This window comes from Talaromyces marneffei, chromosome 5 (assembly GCF_009556855.1).
Source record: "Talaromyces marneffei chromosome 5, complete sequence".
NCBI classification, from domain to species: domain Eukaryota; kingdom Fungi; phylum Ascomycota; class Eurotiomycetes; order Eurotiales; family Trichocomaceae; genus Talaromyces; species Talaromyces marneffei.
In genome coordinates this window covers 1,239,292-1,259,321 of record NC_072352.1, presented here as the reverse complement: position 1 = coordinate 1,259,321, position 20,030 = coordinate 1,239,292, and the positions used below count along the sequence as shown (strand labels likewise).

Sequence of the window (20,030 nt, the reverse complement as noted above, 5' to 3'; positions counted from 1 at the left end):
TGATAGATTCATGTATTTCAATATTAGCACACAATTCCATTTGTTGAAGTGTACATGCTACTTTTGCCTAGCAATGAAAGTTTCTATATCGCAGTCATATGCATAAAATCGTTCGTCTAACGGTATAACTACAACATTATATCACAGACGAGGAGCAGAAAATTGATATGTACAAATATTAACAATTAAAATTACGGTCTATCTACAGCAAACTGTAGAGTCACTTCCCACTTCTGACCACCCGATCCATATCCCCCGCCTAGTCGATTTCTGATCAAGCTTGTGATTTTCTCACGAAGCTTGATCAATGTTTCCTCAGTACCAGTAACCCTCAGCTTCAGATTTGCCATGCATAATCCGTAATGGACTTGCCAGAACCTAGCATCATCAATTGCTGTAACAGCAGGGTCGGCTTGAATATCTCGCATCACATCACTGACGCCATTGCCAGAGAAGGACATGAGCAACATGGACCCCAAGGTCTTCACAATACGTGAGCCGAGGACGCACATAGATATAGCCATAGACAGAGACAATACCTTGTCTAACCAATTGTAAAGTGAAACAGAGAGTAAAGGCAAAAGTAGCAGCAGGGTAGAACATGAAAGCGTGAGAAAGTGGGATGGATTGCTAAGGACAGACGGAAGAGATTCGATGTATGCGAACCGCATTGATTTGCCGATACGCGCATGATTCTTCAGCCCAATGGCAGAAACTAAAGTTGAGCCGATCGCGAGAACCGCTGTGAGGTCCACCGACCCAGCTGACACCCGGTCGTGTTCATGCGAATGATGCGGTTGATGGCCCGGGGAAGCTTCAAGCCAATGTTGTAGGTTATGAGAAATCAGATCCATGCCCATGAATACAAGCAAGACAGATGCAGCAAAACCGGCCAGCACTTCTGCTCGCTCCAGTCCAAATGGATGACGAACGCTGGACCGTTTCCACACCTCGAAGTTTCCCAGAACATCCACTATAACACAAAGCAACGCACCAAGAGAGTCGAACAATATAAGATGTGAAAGTGCCGTCATAGCAAGAGAGCCATGTGCCGACCATAATGTATATCCAGCAATCAACATATGGCATACGCTCCACCAAAACCTCGTTTTCTGATCCTTGGACATGCTGCTTCGACATTCTTTGAGCGTTGGTATCGGTAAAGATGCGGGCAATGCTAGGGGAGCTCGAGGTGGTGGTTCCAGAAAGATCTGATGCGAAATGCTACTATGCTTGTATTTGTGACCACGTCGCTGACCGATATTCTACCCAACATTTCAATTAGCTTCTATGATCCCTTCATGAGCCTTGCGCAAAGCCATACCGATTTCAAAACTGGCGATTTTGCCAGTGCCATAGGCTGAAAGTTGAACGGATTGGGCTCAACAGTCCCCGACCCAGCATTTGTATTGGATGCATGTTTCGAGAACGAGCCGAAAGACGGGCTTGTCGGGCTCGTCGGTCCCATATTGGCCATATCCACTTTCAATCGTTCGCTCTGCATAATTCCGTGCATGGGCGAGAGCGCTTTTGGATCGTATTGTGGCTCCGGAGCCAGACTATGCTGATCGTGACTGTCCAGCGGAGGTGAGGGGGTTTGGGGAGGTAGAGGAATAGGAAGAGTTGAATTTGACGCCATGGCCTCAAGGTCAAGACATTCTGCAGTAACAATTAGTGATCTGCTAAATACTAGCCTCGCGATTGACACTTACTGTCTGGATGTTCACTTCATTGGCCGAGGGATGAGAGCGAGTGGAATTCAGGTTGGATGGAGAAGGCGAAGCGGAGCTCGGCAACCCCAAGATGATAAGAATGACCCCTAAGGCTTGCAGCGGCGCTACTCCGCCCTCCTTACCTAAGAGCAACCTTGGAGCCTCCGCATTCGTCATCCTTCCAACAACCATCAACACTGGGATTGGAACCACCATGTTCGTACTTTCGACGTTTACTTATCGCTTTTAGGAGAATCTATTGTTGCCAACCTGTGGTGAGATGACACCTTCAGCTGGCCTGAATGGATAACCGCGGGGGCTTCTTCTTTTTCGTTGTTGCGGTCTACATCCTGCTCAGCTCATCGTCCCGTGGTCCATTGATTGATCAGACCGGCGAACGTGAAAGACGGCTTGCCCACGAGGAAAATGCGATCAAGTTGCTGAACAACTCTGTATACGGCGATTTTAGTCCTCCAGCAGATAGATGGCTTCCGATACCAGGGTTGAGGCAGAATGACAGTTACTCCTGGGACTTGTTACCACAAGCACAGCAAAGAGCAAGACGGAATATCCAACTTGCTCTAGAGAGTGGAGGACTTCAGAGCCCGCCGGAATTGGGGTTGCCAAACCAAGCACCATCCGTTAACCTATCGTCATTATCGCTACCGGTGTATCACAACGTTACGGGAAAGCTTCGGGGAGATTGGATTAGGCATACGTTACCTCATGCGCCACATCTAAATACGACTGCCTTGATGCAAGAAAATGATTTTATTACCCAAGATTTTGGTCTAAATATCACAGGGGATACTGGACGAATATACGTTGATTTTGTAAGTACCGATGAACAGAAGATTGAACAGGCCGGAACGCCAGTGCGGCAAATTCGTGCAGATCTAGCAATCGAGACCGATGATTCCTGGGGCAGCACATGGTATATGTCGACGTATGGGTTGCATTTCCCCGACCAAGGCGCAATTATATTAACGACTACGAGCGAAAAATATGACGGCCTTTTGTCCTTGCCTCATTTGGCACTTTCGCACGACACATTCAACATTTCTCACGATGCAATGGTGCAAGTGCTTTCGGATAACATTGCTAGGAGACGGAGATATGAAACCACTTTCTTTCCATGGTCCTCGTTCCCCAGAGGAGCCCATCCCGCGGCCTTCGCAACTGCGAAATGCGAGTACATAATGTACATACAACAACGTCCAGTCAACATTGGCGGCAGCAACCCGGATCGTACAATATTAGATCAGATCGAGCAGGAACTCAGGTTCCCACTGGGAATACCAATCCCCCCTCCACCAATGATTGAAATGTCCTTTGTCGTGTTCTCTCCGGACTGTGGAATACTGCTGGAGTCAAAAGGCGCACCGGATTTCCCTCCATCTGAGGGCCTATACGTCGTCGGGCCGAAACAAGAAGAGTATCGAAAGTTCGCATCACGAACCATATACTCACTAGGTGCAATCATGACGGGACAATTGTATTTGTTGATGCGGCAGATAAAAGAAGCATGTACACCTTCCACTAGAAGCCGTATCAGTTTCTATTCCATTGCGCTGATGGCAATGGGTGATGCAATGGTCATGACGATGACATTGTTATCTCTATTCGCGGACACGTCTTTTATCGATATATCAGCGGCTGCTTTCCTCGTGTTCCTCTCAGTCTCTTACATAGGCATGAGATTTATGATGGAAGTCTGGGCAGTACAGGTACCCGAACGACGAAACCAGGATCGTCAACCCGATACAACTGCCAATCAAGAAACCCTACCTCCGCCTGTTACTGCGGCTGCAGCTGTAAGTTCGGGCGCGACTCCCGTTGTCCTGCCCCCAGATCAAACTGGACCTGCCGCAACCACACCTACCCCCACAGCTGCCACGACTACCCCTGTACCTACACAAACCGGCAATACTATGCCTTCGCAATCAGAGATAGGAGCAGACGTCGGAACTATGTATGCACGGTTCTACTTTGCTCTAGGCTGTTTGAGCATCGTCACACTATGGTCTTTTCTATTCCCAGTTAAAGTCGGAGCGATATATGCCAAAATTCTCAGCTTTATCTATCTATCGTTCTGGACACCGCAGATTTACCGAAACATTATGCGTAATTGTCGCAAAGCACTGACATGGGAATTTGTTGTGGGAGAGAGCATCCTCCGCGTCTTTCCGTTCGTTTACTTTCTCACTGCAGAAGGCAACGTTCTATTCATCCGTACCGACACGACAACAGCCTTAGTGATGATCGGCTGGGTCTGGATCCAAGCCTGGATTCTTGCCAGTCAAGATATTCTCGGCCCTCGATTCTTTGTTCCCAATGGCTGGGCTCCTCCAGCATATGACTACCACCCCGTCATACATGACACCTCTGGATCTGGAACTGGCGACGACTTAGAGTCTGGTACTACATTACCTATCGGCTACCTCCGCGCCGAGGAAAGAGATGCTATACCAAGCAGTGCAGCAGGAAGCAGTCGTGCCCAGTTAGACAGGGGATCACGACCGAAGGACAAGAAGAAGAAAATCTTTGACTGTGCTATATGCATGCAAGACATCGAAGTACCCATCATTGTCTCTCCACATGGTGTCGGCACATCGAGTATGGCGGATGGCGCAAGTAGTATTTTGGGTCGAAGAGCATATATGGTGACGCCTTGTCGACATATTTTCCATAGCACGTGTTTGGAGAGTTGGATGAGGTTGAGGTTGCAGTGTCCGATTTGTCGTGAATCGATTCCGCCTGTGTAGATAGACTACTTACTGGACATTGGGTGTATATATCCTGTCTTGATTATAGATAGAAAGTTATTTACATGAATCCTATCCATTTGTATATGAGCTCGCTATTTATTAATGATGGAATATTGGCTGGAAAATTCAATTGAGTCTAAGCAACGCTCTACCAGATCATGACAACAACACAACCTCCAAAGGCTCTTATGATAACTATCAAAACAACAAAGACAGTCGATATCTAATGATCCTCAACAGACTCCAAATACGTCTCCTCATCCATCAAACTCTCCAATTCACTGGGATCAGTAATCTCAATCTTGGCAATCCATCCATCACCCTCAGGGCTCTCATTGATAGCCTTGGGCTTGTCACCCAACACAGCATTTCCGTCAATCACTTTTCCGGAGACGGGCGACAGAACATCAGAGGCAGACTTTACAGATTCGACGGCGCCGACGGGTTCGCCGGCTGCGATCTCGAGATCGGCGGTAGGGAGTTCGACGTATACGACGTCACCGAGGGCTTTGGCGGCGTAGTCGGTGATGCCGATTGTTGCTGGAAGTTTAAATTATTAGACTCCGAGGGAAAGGATATTTCATTCTTGCCAGAGTGGAAAAGGAGACAAATTGAGGGTATTGTGCAATGGGATTCGGCATGTCGTCGCACTGGAAGTATGTTGGACTTACCGATGTTGCCGTCAAGCTCAACCCACTCGTGGGATTCAGTGTATTTCTTAACCTCGACTATAATCAACAATTAGCATGGCAATTCTATTTCTTTTTGCTCTGATTGAGCACAATTGGCACCTACGCTGCGAACTTCTCGAAAAATTCCTCATGGATGTTCCCCGCGGGAAAGCGGGAAGGGTCCGGCGAGCAGCAACGGACACTGGGAGACGTTGGCAGAGCATGCGAGATGCCAATGGGCGAGTGACGGCGGCGAGAGACATGATGCGTGTATGTCGATTGGTATCAAAGACAGAAAAAACGAGGGAGTCAGAGGAAGAGGGGAGAGTTGTGGGAAGAAAATGAAAAAAAGGTGGAATGGATGATGGGAAGGAAGATATAGTTTCGTTCCGGAGAGAGAGAGCTATGACAGCTTTGCCGTCTAATCTTATCAACCAACCAGCCGATAAGCAAGTCTTGGCGCGACTTCGGTCTCCGCAAACGTTGACAGCCGGAAAAAATTGGAATAGTGTCAACTACATATTGCAGCGCGCGCCTGACGTCTCATCCGAGTCAACACAATGTTATACGAATTAATTGCCATTGTATGTTCCCTCTCCTCTTCTTGTTGCCTTACTAGCATTCGCGTGCTGACTATTTCACAGGTCCGACCGGGCAGTCTTAAGGAGGTGAAGGAGTATGTCAACCCATCACCAATTCATCAGCGCAACCATCTTCAACCTATAAATCTCTACCTACGTCCTCAGCAATACTAATCTCACGTTCCATTCAACTAGAATCGCCAAAAATGCCGGTGTCCAAGTCCTCCGCTCAGGCGGCGTAGTCCGCGGCTACACAAACTGGGGAACCTTCACTCTCCCCAAACCCACCACAAAACATCAAGCTCGATACTCTGAAGGCTGGCACTTCATCATGCGCTTCGATGCCTCAGGACCTGTGCAATCCGCCGTCCGCCGAACATTATCCCTCGACCCTCGAATGATTCGATTCTCAGTTGTCAAAGTCGGCGATAAGCTGGAAGAGATTAATGATGTGCCCGGTCATGTTAATTGGAATCCTTCAAAGACGCTTGTTTCGGATTCTATTGGTAGTAGAGCAGGCCCTCGATCGAGTGCGAGTGAGAGTTCTAGCTTTAATGCGGCTATTCGATCGACGCCCGCAACTTATTAAGCCCGGTGTCTCGGATTGGATGGAAGGAAAGGAGGGAATTTCTTGAATGCGACAATATCAGCCCATGGCAACAAGATCTAAATCGGGCGCTGAGAGGCTATGTGTTCCGAGAGTGGCCTGCTTATGCGCCATTGCAAGACATTCTAGCTTTGGGGTACTCGTACCCAATGTATTTTTATTTTTGGTAGCATTTATGGCGCATACCCATGGGAAAGATTGATTTTCACTACTGAATTATTAGAGTCACCTTCAATACTAATTGTTCTCCTGGTACTGTATCTAACACATGCGCCACAGTCGCGCTGTTCCTGTCGCGAGTAAGTTCGTTACTCAAAACCTCCCGATTGAGTCATGGGAAGGTAAGATAGGAGTCGCAAGCCTTAGACTTGTCAGTTCAATAAAATAGCGCCTCATGAGGCTGGGCCTCTTGGACGTTTTCATGCATGACTGATGGTGGATAAGGCTCCCAACTCCGATGAATGTATTCGGGATTTCGGGCAACTCTTGAATTGGATAGGCAATCACTATTTATTTCCCATTTTGCGAATCGTGTATTGAGTGTTATTATGAGTAAGAAAGTATTCTAACGTATAACTAACTAGTTAACTAGTTAGTTAACTAGTGGATGATTAGATAACCGTCATAGACAAGACGATTCGTGTATGGGAACACATGGTGAGACTACTCCCACCGCCGCTTCGGGTTTCACATTTCTAACCCTAACGATATACATGGGACCGGCATTGTCTCATCACGAACTTCCTCCAACACCATGTTGCTTAACAATGCTTACTCTGCGCCACCTCGCAGGTTCTGTAATGCTTTCAACAGCGAACGATATGAGGTGTCTCGTGCCACATCACAGCCCAAAGATTTTCTCCAAGTAACAGTGCTGTAGGAAAGGAGGCCCCTTGGTCCACAAGGATCACATTCAGGGCTGATAATAGGCATCTTACTACCCTTCTCAAAGTCGCCTTCCTCTTCCTTCTTTTATAGTCTTACCTGCTCCGAATATCTCACGAGACACACGACAAGCTACTCATATCGCATCATTATCTCCACCCACCTACAAGGTCCATTATGGGAAAGATTCCAAAGTCGAATTTGCGAATAACTGAATTTCTGGTAAATAATCGGTTCTCTCGCTCTGACAACGTGCTGGACACGACGGTTGCCGGCTCATATGAATATATTGAAGCCCGCGGCAACGATGACCCTGAACATGGCTACGAGACGGGCGTGATTGTCGGTGTTGTCGGTAAGTTACACTTTCATCAACTTCTTGAATGATTGATATATCGGCATACTGATTTTATGCTCGCGCTTGTCGATATTAGTTTTTGCATTTATAGGCGCATTTGTATTCGTGTTACTCTACCTGCGGAGACGACCCGGGTCCCAAACGCGAAATTGGTGCTTCCCAAAAGTCAATATAAATAAAAAACTTAGAACGGAGAAGCTCCAGAGACGAAAGTCACATGGGATAAAAGAGATGATCCGCATCTCCGCATCAACCGAATTTTCTGCATTACAACCAGAACAACAACAATGGTCGCCTGTTCATGTATATCGCCCAAACCTCAAGTCTGCCCGCTCATCAACCATCAGCGAAGTCAATACAGTTACTGATCCGAAGACTCGCCCTGGTTTACCGCAGAAATATAGGGCCAAGTTCCCAGAGTCATCTTGGTTGACACTCACTCCAAACAATTTGGATCGGCAGCTTGATGTTGAAACGGCTGGCAGACCTGCAACAGCCAGAACGTCAAGGGTCACGATTCCATCTTACTACTACCATTACTACCGCAAACACTTGGACCAAGACAGCTATCGGGTTCAATCACAGTCCTACCCAGAGTCACAATTCTCGAGCGACTTGATGAGCTACAGAGATCGTTCTTCCAGGGGATCCATTTATCAGAAAAGGGGTAACAGCACACACCACGAGAGAACGCCAACACTTAGCCAGCCTCTCGTAGCAGATAGAAATTTCATCAATGATGACAAAAACCCATCTAAGCCACCAGCGGACCTAGATCCGAACCTGGCTTATTTTGAGTTCGATATTCAGCTCCCACACAAACCGAAACAAGCCATTCATCCTCCTTCATCTCGAAGAAGCAGGGGGAGCATGGACACGTATGAATCATACATACAATATCAAGGCAGAAGGAAGAAGAATAGGCAGACAGCATCGTCAATTGCGACTGTTTCTACGGCGCCCATATTTCGACAGCATCCTGGGGATGAAGTAGATCTGGAATCATTGAGTCGAGTAGGGCGTGCACGAAGCTCGTTGTTGAACGGATTGATTATACGTTGATACTTAGTAATTAGACATGAGATTAATGTATTATTTGTACAGCATTGTTTGAGATTAAGTTATGATGATTCGAGAACTGAGAGTGTGCCCAGGCACATATACTCGATTGACAAGTAAGAGCAGATTAAACGCTTTCCAATGGCTTTACAACATCTCTCGGTCATGTTACATACACATACCTCTCGGAAACAAAAACCCGATGTTTATATAGGGCTAGCCTGTCGGCATTATCTGTACTTTCCCTGAAGGATGCGCCCATATTCCAACAATCAACAGCGCAGGAGGCAGACTATTTCAAAGTCCATCTGAAAATCAAATGCAAGCACCAAGGTGACAGGATTAAGACATACAAAAATCCCAGCATACTGCGCTGAATTGCGAGATACATCACTGGTGATCAGCTATCCCAACTGTACAGAGGTGCCTATTCGAGACAACGCTCAAGATCCCGCAGGGATATGAGTTGCTCATGAGGAAACATTTGTATGCGTGTGGCTCGTTTCCAAGGCCGATAAGGCGCCGTAGATATAGATGCCAAGTACACTTGCTTAGCGTTTAAGAAATCTTGATCAGCATGTTTGTTGTAAAAAATTCGTAGAAAGTTGATTCAACTCGGCTCGACAAGAACATAGTGAATTAATTTATTCGTATACGCAAGAACCGTCCTAAAGATTATTCCATTGCAGACATAGCGGTCAGACTTTCAGGTTCAAAAGGAATGCAAAGACTGCATGCAACTTTTGGTCGATAGTAATGTAAGAGAGAAGAGTCTTAAGTCGTCGCCATCACTTAGCGTGTTATAGTACATAGGTGTTAAGGGGGAGAATTACTCTACTTGACCGGCCAGACATCTTCCGAGTGGTCTCATTATGTAGTTAACTAGTTCTGATAACATCTAGGTTTTCGGCCCTGTCGATCATCCATGTTCGTGACAAGGATCTCAAAAGTTCAGAAAAATACGACCCTTGTTTCTGATATACATATGCGCCATAAAAGGCGGAAACTAGAACGTTCGGAAATGTATGGGCTGATAAACGTTGTCAAAAGATTCCCTATCTAGGCAAAAGTCCGGGTCCTGCTGGAAATCTGAAAGACGCCAACGGTCGTGCCTCGGGAACTGCACTCGTATTACTAGCCCACTAACTATCCACTCGTACTCGGGCGTTAGAGTCCGTATCATTCTACGACGTAAGATTACTGATACGGAGTCACTTGTACCAGGTCGTTGGATAGGTCCATTACACCGACGGAATATATCCGAGCCGACCGGCAAAGGAGAACAGCAAAGGTCTCCACTCAAATTAAGCTTCTGCGGATGACTGCACATCGTTGACCGTCTCAGACTAACCTGCCAAGTGCTCCATACATACGCATGCTAAGACGTAATATCGCATCAAACATCAATAGTAGAAAATATAGAATGTAATTTCCACGGGCTATTGGAGAAGAGCCAGTCCTATTCCTTTGCAAAACTACATTCGTATCCGAGTAATGAGGCAAATGCTACCTATTGAACTTTCTTGAACCATAGAATTTGATTGTGTTAAGCCCTAATAATGGAGGATAGATATCTGTCTGGATAGAGTATAGCGTGAATTTATCATCTTCAGCCTTCAAGACCCATTTACCCACAATAATGCCTTAGGTTTGAACATGTCCAGGATCCATCAGCTTTAGTTCATATCTTCATGAAGGAACCTCGTGTGAAGAAACGTGAATAAGTGGAGTCTGGTTTCATCTGCTTTCAATGCTCCCCCGAGGTTCCAACTTCGTATAGTTCGAGGGAACTTGTCTCCATATGCGACTTGGACATTACGTGTATAAGGGAGTTTCAGACATCAAAGATAACACGGAGCACTTCATAAATTGAAACATGTCTCAGGGTATTCTTATGAGTAGACGCCATCCACTAAGTTAAGAAAAACGGAGCACACAACCCGAACTCTAACTCATATCAATTTCAGCGGTTTCACTAAGACATTATATTTTCCCGATGGCAAGCTATCGTAAATAAGCACGAGCGAACAAAAGATAGGAAAATCGAGTTATCCTGCTTCAAATGAGGCAAGACTTGAGATGGTACTGCTTTTGTGGAAGCCTCGCGGCAGTGATGTAAGGGAACGGGCCGAGCCTTATCTGGACGACCTAAATTACATACATACCACAGTAGTAGCTGTACGTAGTTTCCACTCCGTTGTGCTCATGCTATGGCATTTATGGCGCGTCAAAGGCTCACATCCCGATGCAAGACATTTCTATTGCGTTTCTACTAGATAAACTGGCATCAACCGACGTACCTAGGCAGCAGATTCCATGTAGAGGCGAGCGTCGGGATCTGTGCCGCCAATCAAAGTGAGGCTATTGGTGATACATCTTGACCCCAGCTATACCCGGATAGTCACGGATTTGCGATTTTCAGAATCAGAAATTTGGTGATATTCATACTTCACAGTGAGGTAATGCTAAATAAACTAGCTGATTGGCTTCTAGGCAATTTGGAAATTCTATAGTATCATCCCTTCAGATAATATAATAGGTACGAAGTTAGAAAAAAACCTGATGCCAAGTATACTCTCTAGTAGAAAAAGCTGGAAAAGTTTTCCGGAAAGTATAACTCGCTCCTCGGCTCCACAACCAGCCATGGCTTGAAAGGACGGAGTAAGCCGAGAAAGTATCAAGCAATGATACGTGTTGTTCAACAGACAAAAAATATTGAAATATAAACCTAATAGAGCTAACTTCGTGCTTCTCCTGAGCTGCAAGCGAGTCAGATACGTAACCTTGTGAAAGCTCTAGACTCAGCCATTCAGCCAAGCTCATTTATGTATATTACATGATTTTGCGACTAGTGCGCGTCCAACGGATCCGATACGGCATTGTTTTATACTATTGCTTTGAATCCCGAGGTCAATCACGCTGAATTAGTTTAGATACCCATTTTCCAGATTTATCCGTAATGTCCCCGAAGAGAACTTGTAAGCCGTTTTTATATAGTTACTATAAAAAGGCTGATAAGATACCAGGAATGTGCATATATGGCATGTTCATTATTATTGTAAATACGGGCTAGACTCTTGGTATATTAGTCCGGGGGCCTGAGCTCAATTTTTTGCATAACAATATTCTCAACGACCAATGTAATGAGCTTAATGGAGGTATTTTTGATTTGTTTAGATGAGATTGGAGCTCAGATAAAAAAAATATTGCGGATTCATTGTATGACTCTTGCATCGTGTTTACCCGGAAGGTTACATACTGGCCTCAAAGCGTTCCCCTAAAATGTTTTTCTTTGTTTGATGTCATGCTATTCCTTATCGGTCTAGACTCCATGGAGCATGGAGTAAGATAGTACGTACGTTCTACTCCGTACGTACTCCAGAAATTCTTTTTCACTCCCCTTGTGGAGAGGCCCAAGTCCCTTGTCATTCCCTTTAGCGCATACAGAATAGTGGATAATGAATTGCATGTCTAGTTAGAATGCTTTATAGGATTACTACACCACTAAGCAGTAAGCACTAGCAGAAATTGACTGCATATGCTAATACGTCTATGCATCCTTCTTTTTTCGACTGGTACCAGCGCGGAATCCGCCGAACCTTGGCCTATAGCACTTGATGTTTGACCGTTTCGGTACTTTACGAATACCGAGGGTTGTCAACCCTTATTTATGAATTATGATGGACTTTAAGTGCTAGTACTAGAGCGGAAGTCTTGAAGTGGATCGGCTAGATAAAATGCCGTGCCGCTTAAGCGAGCGGGTTTCTAGATGATGCCTCGTCGCTCAATTGCTTCATTTCCCTTGGATTTCAATAAGTGATCAGTGGAGAGCAAACCCAGTCGGCACAATTCGCCTTCTTTTAGCGATTGAGGCCTCTTTTCATTCTTTAGGTGGATAGCTGGTCGACAGTTGACACAACCCTGTTAATGTCCACTTTCACATGTTATCTCAAGATGGTCAGACCACTGCCCATGGATAAGCACGTAGCTGTAGAGTTATTTCTGCCTGGTATATTGAATTTTGAGACCGGTTTACAGCATGACTGTGGAGATATGTCACACCCTCCGTGATACTGTCTGACCGTTCGCAATGCGGTGTCGTCGTTTTCCCCCATGTTACAATGAGGATAATCCCTGCCGCCAATTGAGAGACTGGATAGCTACCTAGCTGCAGCAAAGTGGAGGAGCTTATCATGACGTGCTCAATGGGCGATGGTTGAAATGAATTCTAGTGCTAGTTCTCTGCCTTAGAATATTTTCCATTCGGTTAACCTATATGGCTTTTGGTGTCGCAGTGCAGTGGGAATCATGATCGACAGGGCGACGTCACTCATCCAAATACCTCACTCGGCCCCGGCGGTCTAAGACTCTAGGCTCGTTCGCAGACTCCATACCGAGCTATATGGGGCGTAAATTAAGCGCCGACTTTAGATCAAATGGCCGTGGTATCTTTCTCTTGAAAACGGGAGGCTGAATATGTTTCCGATCATCACAATGATGATCCTGTCCAGTCGTGATTGTGGATCGATCATGTTAAAGGCTGATCCACGTTGATTCAGTTACTAGTGCGTCTCAACTTCGGATTTTTGTCCTGTCTCATGAGTCTTGTCTGATTTTGAGTTCAGCCACAAAACCAAGTCACTTCAATCCTGGCAAACTTTCCAGATTAGTGGCTTCACCTAAACTCGGACAAGGAGTTATATTTCGTACAAAAAAATTTTCCCCCCCAAAGGTGTACGCCGGTAGAGCCAGGAACGCTCTAGGCCTATGATTCTTTCCGAGGCCAGTCATGATCAATACGTATAAAGCAGGACCGAACTGGCGACATCAACAGTTGAAAAACAGCTGCTCGTGTTTCACAACCCCTGTTTAGCGCCACGTGTGTGCGTGTCTATATATTTTTAAAGCCAGACCTGGGTGACTTTTACAAGAGGAGGTAAACTAAGCAGGGGCTTTAGTCGATCTTCAAGAGTCTTAGTATGAAACCTGGGCTTTTAACGGAAGCTGCATGCCGTACAAACTACAAAAGTATCCTAGAGTAAGCCAAGAGTTCTAGAGAGGGGAACTCAACCGGATGCCGGTGTAGCAGATCAATATGGTTCTGTACATGGATGTTCCCTAGGCTATAACCACTTTTTTTTCCCGCTTCGCTCGTTTTTCTTCATGTTTCTAATATAACCTAAAGCCTAAAGTCCTGCCGTTGACGAATAATTCTTTGATCTAAATGGCGGGAAGATGGGGGTGTACCGGTATAGTTCCGGGTCTACGGAATTGCATTGTAGGGAGAAACGTTACAATATATTACAACGGATTTCTGATATGAAATTCTCGTTTCAATTGGTGTTTCCATATTATTATATTGCTTTCAAATTAAAACGGAGTAATTACTACTACCGGTAGTCCCCTTAGTGTATGCACCCATGTTACCAGGAGCTTTATTTACCTAGGCTAGCTTGACGCTATTTGACACTATCTTGTTACATGGCACGAGTGGTAGTAATAACATCCTGGACATCATCAGACTGGACAATTCTCAAGACTTATATCTATGAAACTGCCGCCACTTTAGAAGCTGTTTGATACATTAGACTGGGGAAAATATCTCAACGACTGACCATGATTTGCTGTGCTGCCGTTGTATGTTGTGTTGTGTGCATGCCTTCAGTGAAAATGGCCTGATAATTTCACCACAACTACATTTTACAAACTCACGAGATCGGTCTTGATATTGGACACAATCGATACCACACCTGGGAAATTGACCAATTTTATACACTCTTCATCAATGCTGTGGACCTAAAGTATGTAAGTTTCGGAACCCCCCATTCTCTCCAACAATACTTCTGCTCATCTGCAAGTAGTTATGCCAATATCGAAATACCGCCAAGAAACTCATACAAGATGTGCAACTGGTTCAAAAATATATACGTCTTTACGGGATGCCGTGATCCCAGTGGGCATTTTCACAAGACTGAAATGGACGGCGACAGAAAAAACCACTGTCATGATGGGCCCCATGAAAGAATCGTCATCGAAATAGGCGTCTGTCATCTGTGTTGGCGTTGAAGTCATGAAATCCTTTTTTCGAGTGATTTGGCTTCAATCATTACGATCTTTGTTTTCTGGGTTATGAATATGCATCGGGAATCAGGTTGGGCATTTAGCAAGGGTTAAAATTAGATTGGTACATGGATTTTGGGTCTTCTTTGCCTTTTTTTGATATATGCTGTCGGTCTCCATTTTTTTTTTGGCATATACCTTTTTTCATTATTATTTAGATTTCCGTTGAATGTACTCTTGAGCGTGTTTTGAAATCAGTATAGAGCAATAAAACCATCTTAGGTTTAGTTGGCGGGTCTGGCAATTATCAGGGATATTCCGGACCATTCAATTCAGCCATCATTGAACGGGACATCTGAAAGGAGCATGCGTCGCGACTGGGACCGCTAGGACCTACTTGCCTCAGACAAGAGCTCCTTGCACCTTCAATGCATCCTGTCCATGTATGTAATACAGACTGCAAAATGATTGACGGCCATGCATGCAAGTACGGAAACTCGGGGGGACTGCCAGCCCACAGACCCCGCTATAGAGTTTGGTCTTAGGGTTGTGGAGTCCTCTAATGAGGGCAGGTTGCATGATAACAGTTGATATTGACAGTTGATATTGGAAGCCCATGCTTCGGAATACGGATACGAGAAGCACATAAAGAACATGACTGATCGCCGGGGATTGCACCAATTACATGTTTGAGCAACACATGATCTTTTACCTCTCAGTCACAAGCTGGAATGACTCAACGGTCAAGCTTGTCCTACAGTAGTCTTAGATAGCTACAAAGCAATCAACTTCTACGTTCCATTAGTAGATACCTTGGCAGATGACTGCTGATCAACATGAAACGCAACGTGGAACTTCTGGAAGCCAGTAATTGGTATAACTCATCTTGTACTTTTGCACCAAGACTGAAAGAGTAAATGGTTTGCAATCCCTGTTCCAGTCTCCAGCGCGCCGTCCCGCAGTGTCAACTTTAGAGGCGGGGAAAATCGCAATGGTTAATTTCAAGAGAGAAGAACGATGTTCCTTTAATACTATGACACATAGCTTACAGCTATATATCTTCCTACAGTGCGAGAATACCTAGGCATGTCAATCGATATTCGTGCTGATTGTAGAGAAAACATCATTGGGTCGGTTCATCATTCCGTATAGTTCTATACATGTTGCATAATCCCTGATCTCCATTTTTAATCCAGTACTGTCTATGGCTCGTAGACAATGTGGCAATTTGGATATATCTCACAAAGCAATGTCATTTGTCGTCAATTTTCTCGTGGCCGTCCAAGATGGAGATAGGAGACGGATACCGTAGTGGGCCCGTATCAATACCAGTAGTTACTCTGAGTATGTTCGGGGATTGCGTAATACCGGTACTTATCATCCATGAATATGGAATATCATATCAATCTACAACTTTTCCTACTTGTTAAACTAGCAACACGTCGCGGAAGTTCATAGGCTAGGTACCCTCTGCTCAACACCCAACATCATGAAGCACATTGATATCTTTATGTCCAGTGACTGATTCCTTATTGCTATCACTGTATATATGCATTGAACGTTTACACCCCCCCTTATATATAGCATGCCAACTAGAGGCTCAATTAGATGGTAACAACAATTTTCTTGCAGAAACTCCCTTCTTATTCAAATCTATGGCTTCTTGAATATGCTTTAGTTCTTTTCCAACAATAAGCGGCTCTAGTGTTACGATGAATCAGCCATCGCGAATGGCCCGCGGAAGAAAATCTTCATAGATAGCCTTGCCAACTTCATCAGCCATGTTGTTAGTACCCAGATAAACTTGACTTGCACACGTTTCAGAGCTGCCTTCACTTTCAGCGACATCATGGATACTCCCATGTCCATAGCGAAAGAGGGCGAGTCAAAGCTGGCCTGCGCGATAAATTCCCTCCTGAAAGGACGTCAATACAGAAACCCAAATATTTCTGCCCAACCGCAACGGCAACCACGGTCACACTTCCTTTCAATACAGCAGTAGTGTCGGCGATCACCGTAGGGCGCTTGTAGTCATATCGCTGCAATAGCGCCGAGTTTTTTGAGGTAGCCATGATTATGTGACGGGGTGGTTGTGATGAAATCGTATTCGGCAGCTGTCACCAATTGAATTGCATTGCAGCCCACGCTTGTAGAGCCACCCTAGACGAGAAGGGTCTCTCTTGTACACCGGGTTCCTCGGACGACTTATTATCTCGCTCATCCATACCCACGGCATGGCCGACAACCCGGCCACCAACTTTGAATCGCGTAACACCGGGACCGATTGCGACAGCTTCCCAAGCTAAATCGCGCCCTATAATGAAAGAATATTTGATCTACGACAAAAAAAACATCACCGATGTCCTGATTGACCCAGTCGAAGGGGTTGACTGCGACCGCAGCGGTCTTAACCACGATCTTGATTCCGCCGGGGTGAGTATACTCCGCTTTGCCAATTTCCAAACGCACCTTTTTCGACGGAATGTAAGCCACTTTGTGAGGAATCATGCTAACAGAAATAGTAATAAATAATATATCATCATTAATGATCTTATCGTTCAAATCCTATATCCAACCCTGGCTAAAGCACGTCGTTGGGTACAACTTTATGTGTTTTATCCTCATCGTCCGTTTGTTGTGGCTAACACAACACAGTCGTATGAAATAACACAAAATAATTCTTACGGGGGTAAAATAATAATTAAATTTGACATCAGGCGTAGACGACTAAGAGCTTTTATGGTGGTGAAGCAATAACACTTCGTTCGGAACCAACCAGTACCCCTATTGGACCAACAACCACATTTATCCGTTCTGCTTTCCGGATTGAGTCCCAGATCTTGATATCGTTCTACATTGTATGAAGTAGATTTTTAGAAGTTGTCTAACACTTCGTCTCTAGATTATTGGGCCTTTACGCATAAGAGGCTTAAGAACTTAGCTATGGAGGGGTTTATTCCGTTGCTCATGATATTCGCGTTGGTATTCATTTAAACTTTGATCTAAAAGACGTATCGCGTTCTGTGTCAAAGTATTGCTTAACACGCTGGAGATAACTAACTAGAGGTAACTAGATTTTCTTAAGCAAGAATTGTAAAAATTATTGCTCCTTGCAGACATATACGCCGCCGTTTAATGAACCAGCTTGACTGTACAACACTGAGAGGTCAGTGAAATCTGCCTTGCTGACAATGTAGCCAACAGCTGTTGTGCGCTAACCTAGTGAGTAATAGTAGAAGAATGAATTCTTTTCACTGATGTTATAATTCAAACCCCAATGCTAGCAGTCGATCTATGGGTATACGTACTCAATCCTGCAGCTTCATAGTTAGGGCTATAAGAGTCACGTGAAAATTTGTAGCCATCCTTCCTGGTCCACTGATCTTTCCACGCTGTGGAAAATCGCCCGAATAGTATTTTCAAGGTTCATTTCATAATCAATGATACAGGATGAGAGCGTTACAGCAACATTTAATATAGAGCGACGAATATTAATTGTGCTGTTGCCCGTAATTCAATTCCGAACGACGCATATGTACTCATTATGCAATCGCCATATATCTCGAACAGGACATGGAATCAACACATGAAATATCGCTGGGATCAAAGGCTATTTTCGATTGATCATATTATGAACATTCTTTCTAGATCTATTGAGAGTCATCATGTGTTATTTGATGCGGGTGTCTTTTTCACTATTCAAATATCAAGTGCTGTTTTGACTATGAGGATCCATGTTAATAAAAATAGTTTCATGTGAGGATAGAAACGAGAAATAGAAGCACTGATATACGCGTGTTGTATTGTCTATCTAATCTTTGTGGTATGAGTCCTAGGTGAGGATTCCAAGGTTATATTCCTTGTCTAGTGGCACTACCGGTATGCCTAATCTGACACCACACTCGGATTCCCCGTCATATTATTTTGAAGATTATCAGGATGCATATTTATTTCTGCGATAAAAATCGATGGGAATTATTTTCTCGCCAGTCCCCATCGTGTGCAACGATACATTCAATATCAACCGTTCCAGTCGCCGACCCAAGTAAATGTTGAATTCGATCCATAGTCGCCCTTGCAACCTCTGTGTTGACATGAACACTACGCAAGTGGCCCGTTCCAGTACCATCGTCGTACAAGGCGATTCCCTTCTCGCCGGTCAATATACGCGGGTCATGACAGCAATCACCGCCTAGATAGATCCATTTCGTCGCACCAACACGGGCTAGTAGATTCATGTGGCCAAACAAGTGACCGGGACTTTCAATGAGATACATGCTCCCATCATCAAAGACGTCTATAACAGCGGGGAACAGAGTCTCACCCGAGACACTTTGTAGTTTCTGCCATTTCTTCCCTGTAATCCCAGCTGCTTTCTCTCCTATATATTCTCGGTCTCGACCAAACGCCGCTTCTGGTAATGGGGAGGCCTCAAATTCCCATACCCTCTCTCTTGGTAACAGTTGAGGGTTAAACAAATCTTTTGGGTAATGCGTTGCTCCGTTTTCTAATAAATGCAAGGTCCCATGTCCGACTATAAAAGTCGCTCGTTCGAAATCTGACGGAGTGCCCTCATGATCCCAATGAACATGGCTCAATATCACATAGTCAACATCTCTTGCTGGATCAAGATTTCCAGCCCTTAGACTCTCCGCTACATCCGGTGTCGTATGAATCGGTTGACGAGCGGCGATATGGCCTTGCATAGCCGGCATGTATCCTTGCAAATCCCGTTTGAGACCTAGGTCGAACACTATGTTTGTTTTTCTACCCGCATCATTTTTCGATTGGGAAGGATGTTGAATCAAGAAACATAATGATGGAAGTGTCCTTCTTTTACCGGGCTCGGCATCGGTAACGAATAAGTGTTCTGGGAGAGTCAAAAAGCCCCCTTCTAGTGCCGATACCGTTACAAAGACATCTTTTTCAGATGAAGCGGTAGGGAAGGTAATAACGGACATGGAAATTATTTGCTGAGATGTATGTTGTAAAAAGAATCAAATTTCTTCCCTTGAAGCAGATAATGCTAGGCCAAGTTCTCCGATATGTGCATCTCTCGTTAAATATGTAGTTTCCCCCACATCTATCCCCAACATGCGGGGGGGTTATGGGGAAAGGTAATCACGATTCAGTTAATTTCGTGACCATGTAACTTCTGATTTTATTAGTTTGCCATCTTTTTGTTTAGAGTTGTAGCTTCTCCAACCCGTGCTATTTGATGGAGAAGTCCGGATGTTCCGGCATACAAATTATGTATAGCCCCTCAAAACAGTTCGTGTCTATCACCTCCAGTCACAGTCAAGATTCCAGATTTGGTATTCGAAGGTAT

The 20,030-nt window shown here is 44.9% G+C and overlaps 6 protein-coding genes across 6 annotated transcripts; 3 read left to right on the top strand and 3 right to left on the bottom strand.

The window, feature by feature from the left end:
• Positions 1–191: 191 nt before the first annotated feature.
• Positions 192–1,928, bottom strand: EYB26_006781 (uncharacterized protein; the record flags this gene model as incomplete). The annotated part of the gene is made up of 4 exons (XM_054266054.1): positions 192–1,265; positions 1,325–1,498; positions 1,561–1,659; positions 1,713–1,928. The coding sequence occupies 4 exons, from the start codon at positions 1,926–1,928 to the stop codon at positions 192–194; spliced, it is 1,563 nt and encodes a 520-aa protein (XP_054122029.1).
• An 86-nt stretch (positions 1,929–2,014) lies between these two features.
• On the top strand, positions 2,015–4,477 carry EYB26_006780 (uncharacterized protein; the record flags this gene model as incomplete). The annotated part of the gene is made up of 1 exon (XM_054266053.1): positions 2,015–4,477. One exon carries the CDS (start codon positions 2,015–2,017, stop codon positions 4,475–4,477), a length of 2,463 nt encoding a protein of 820 aa, XP_054122028.1.
• Positions 4,478–4,703: 226 nt separating this feature from the next.
• Positions 4,704–5,414, bottom strand: EYB26_006779 (uncharacterized protein; the record flags this gene model as incomplete). The annotated part of the gene is made up of 3 exons (XM_054266052.1): positions 4,704–5,020; positions 5,152–5,208; positions 5,276–5,414. 3 exons carry the CDS (start codon positions 5,412–5,414, stop codon positions 4,704–4,706), a joined length of 513 nt encoding a protein of 170 aa, XP_054122027.1.
• A 297-nt stretch (positions 5,415–5,711) lies between these two features.
• Positions 5,712–6,321, top strand: EYB26_006778 (uncharacterized protein; the record flags this gene model as incomplete). The annotated part of the gene is made up of 3 exons (XM_054266051.1): positions 5,712–5,735; positions 5,796–5,827; positions 5,928–6,321. The coding sequence occupies 3 exons, from the start codon at positions 5,712–5,714 to the stop codon at positions 6,319–6,321; spliced, it is 450 nt and encodes a 149-aa protein (XP_054122026.1).
• Positions 6,322–7,401: 1,080 nt separating this feature from the next.
• EYB26_006777 (uncharacterized protein) lies at positions 7,402–8,644 on the top strand (the record flags this gene model as incomplete). Its single annotated transcript, XM_054266050.1, has 2 exons — positions 7,402–7,579; positions 7,659–8,644. 2 exons carry the CDS (start codon positions 7,402–7,404, stop codon positions 8,642–8,644), a joined length of 1,164 nt encoding a protein of 387 aa, XP_054122025.1.
• A 10,004-nt stretch (positions 8,645–18,648) lies between these two features.
• EYB26_006776 (uncharacterized protein) lies at positions 18,649–19,662 on the bottom strand (the record flags this gene model as incomplete). Its single annotated transcript, XM_054266049.1, has 1 exon — positions 18,649–19,662. One exon carries the CDS (start codon positions 19,660–19,662, stop codon positions 18,649–18,651), a length of 1,014 nt encoding a protein of 337 aa, XP_054122024.1.
• Between the last annotated feature and the right edge of the window lie 368 nt (positions 19,663–20,030).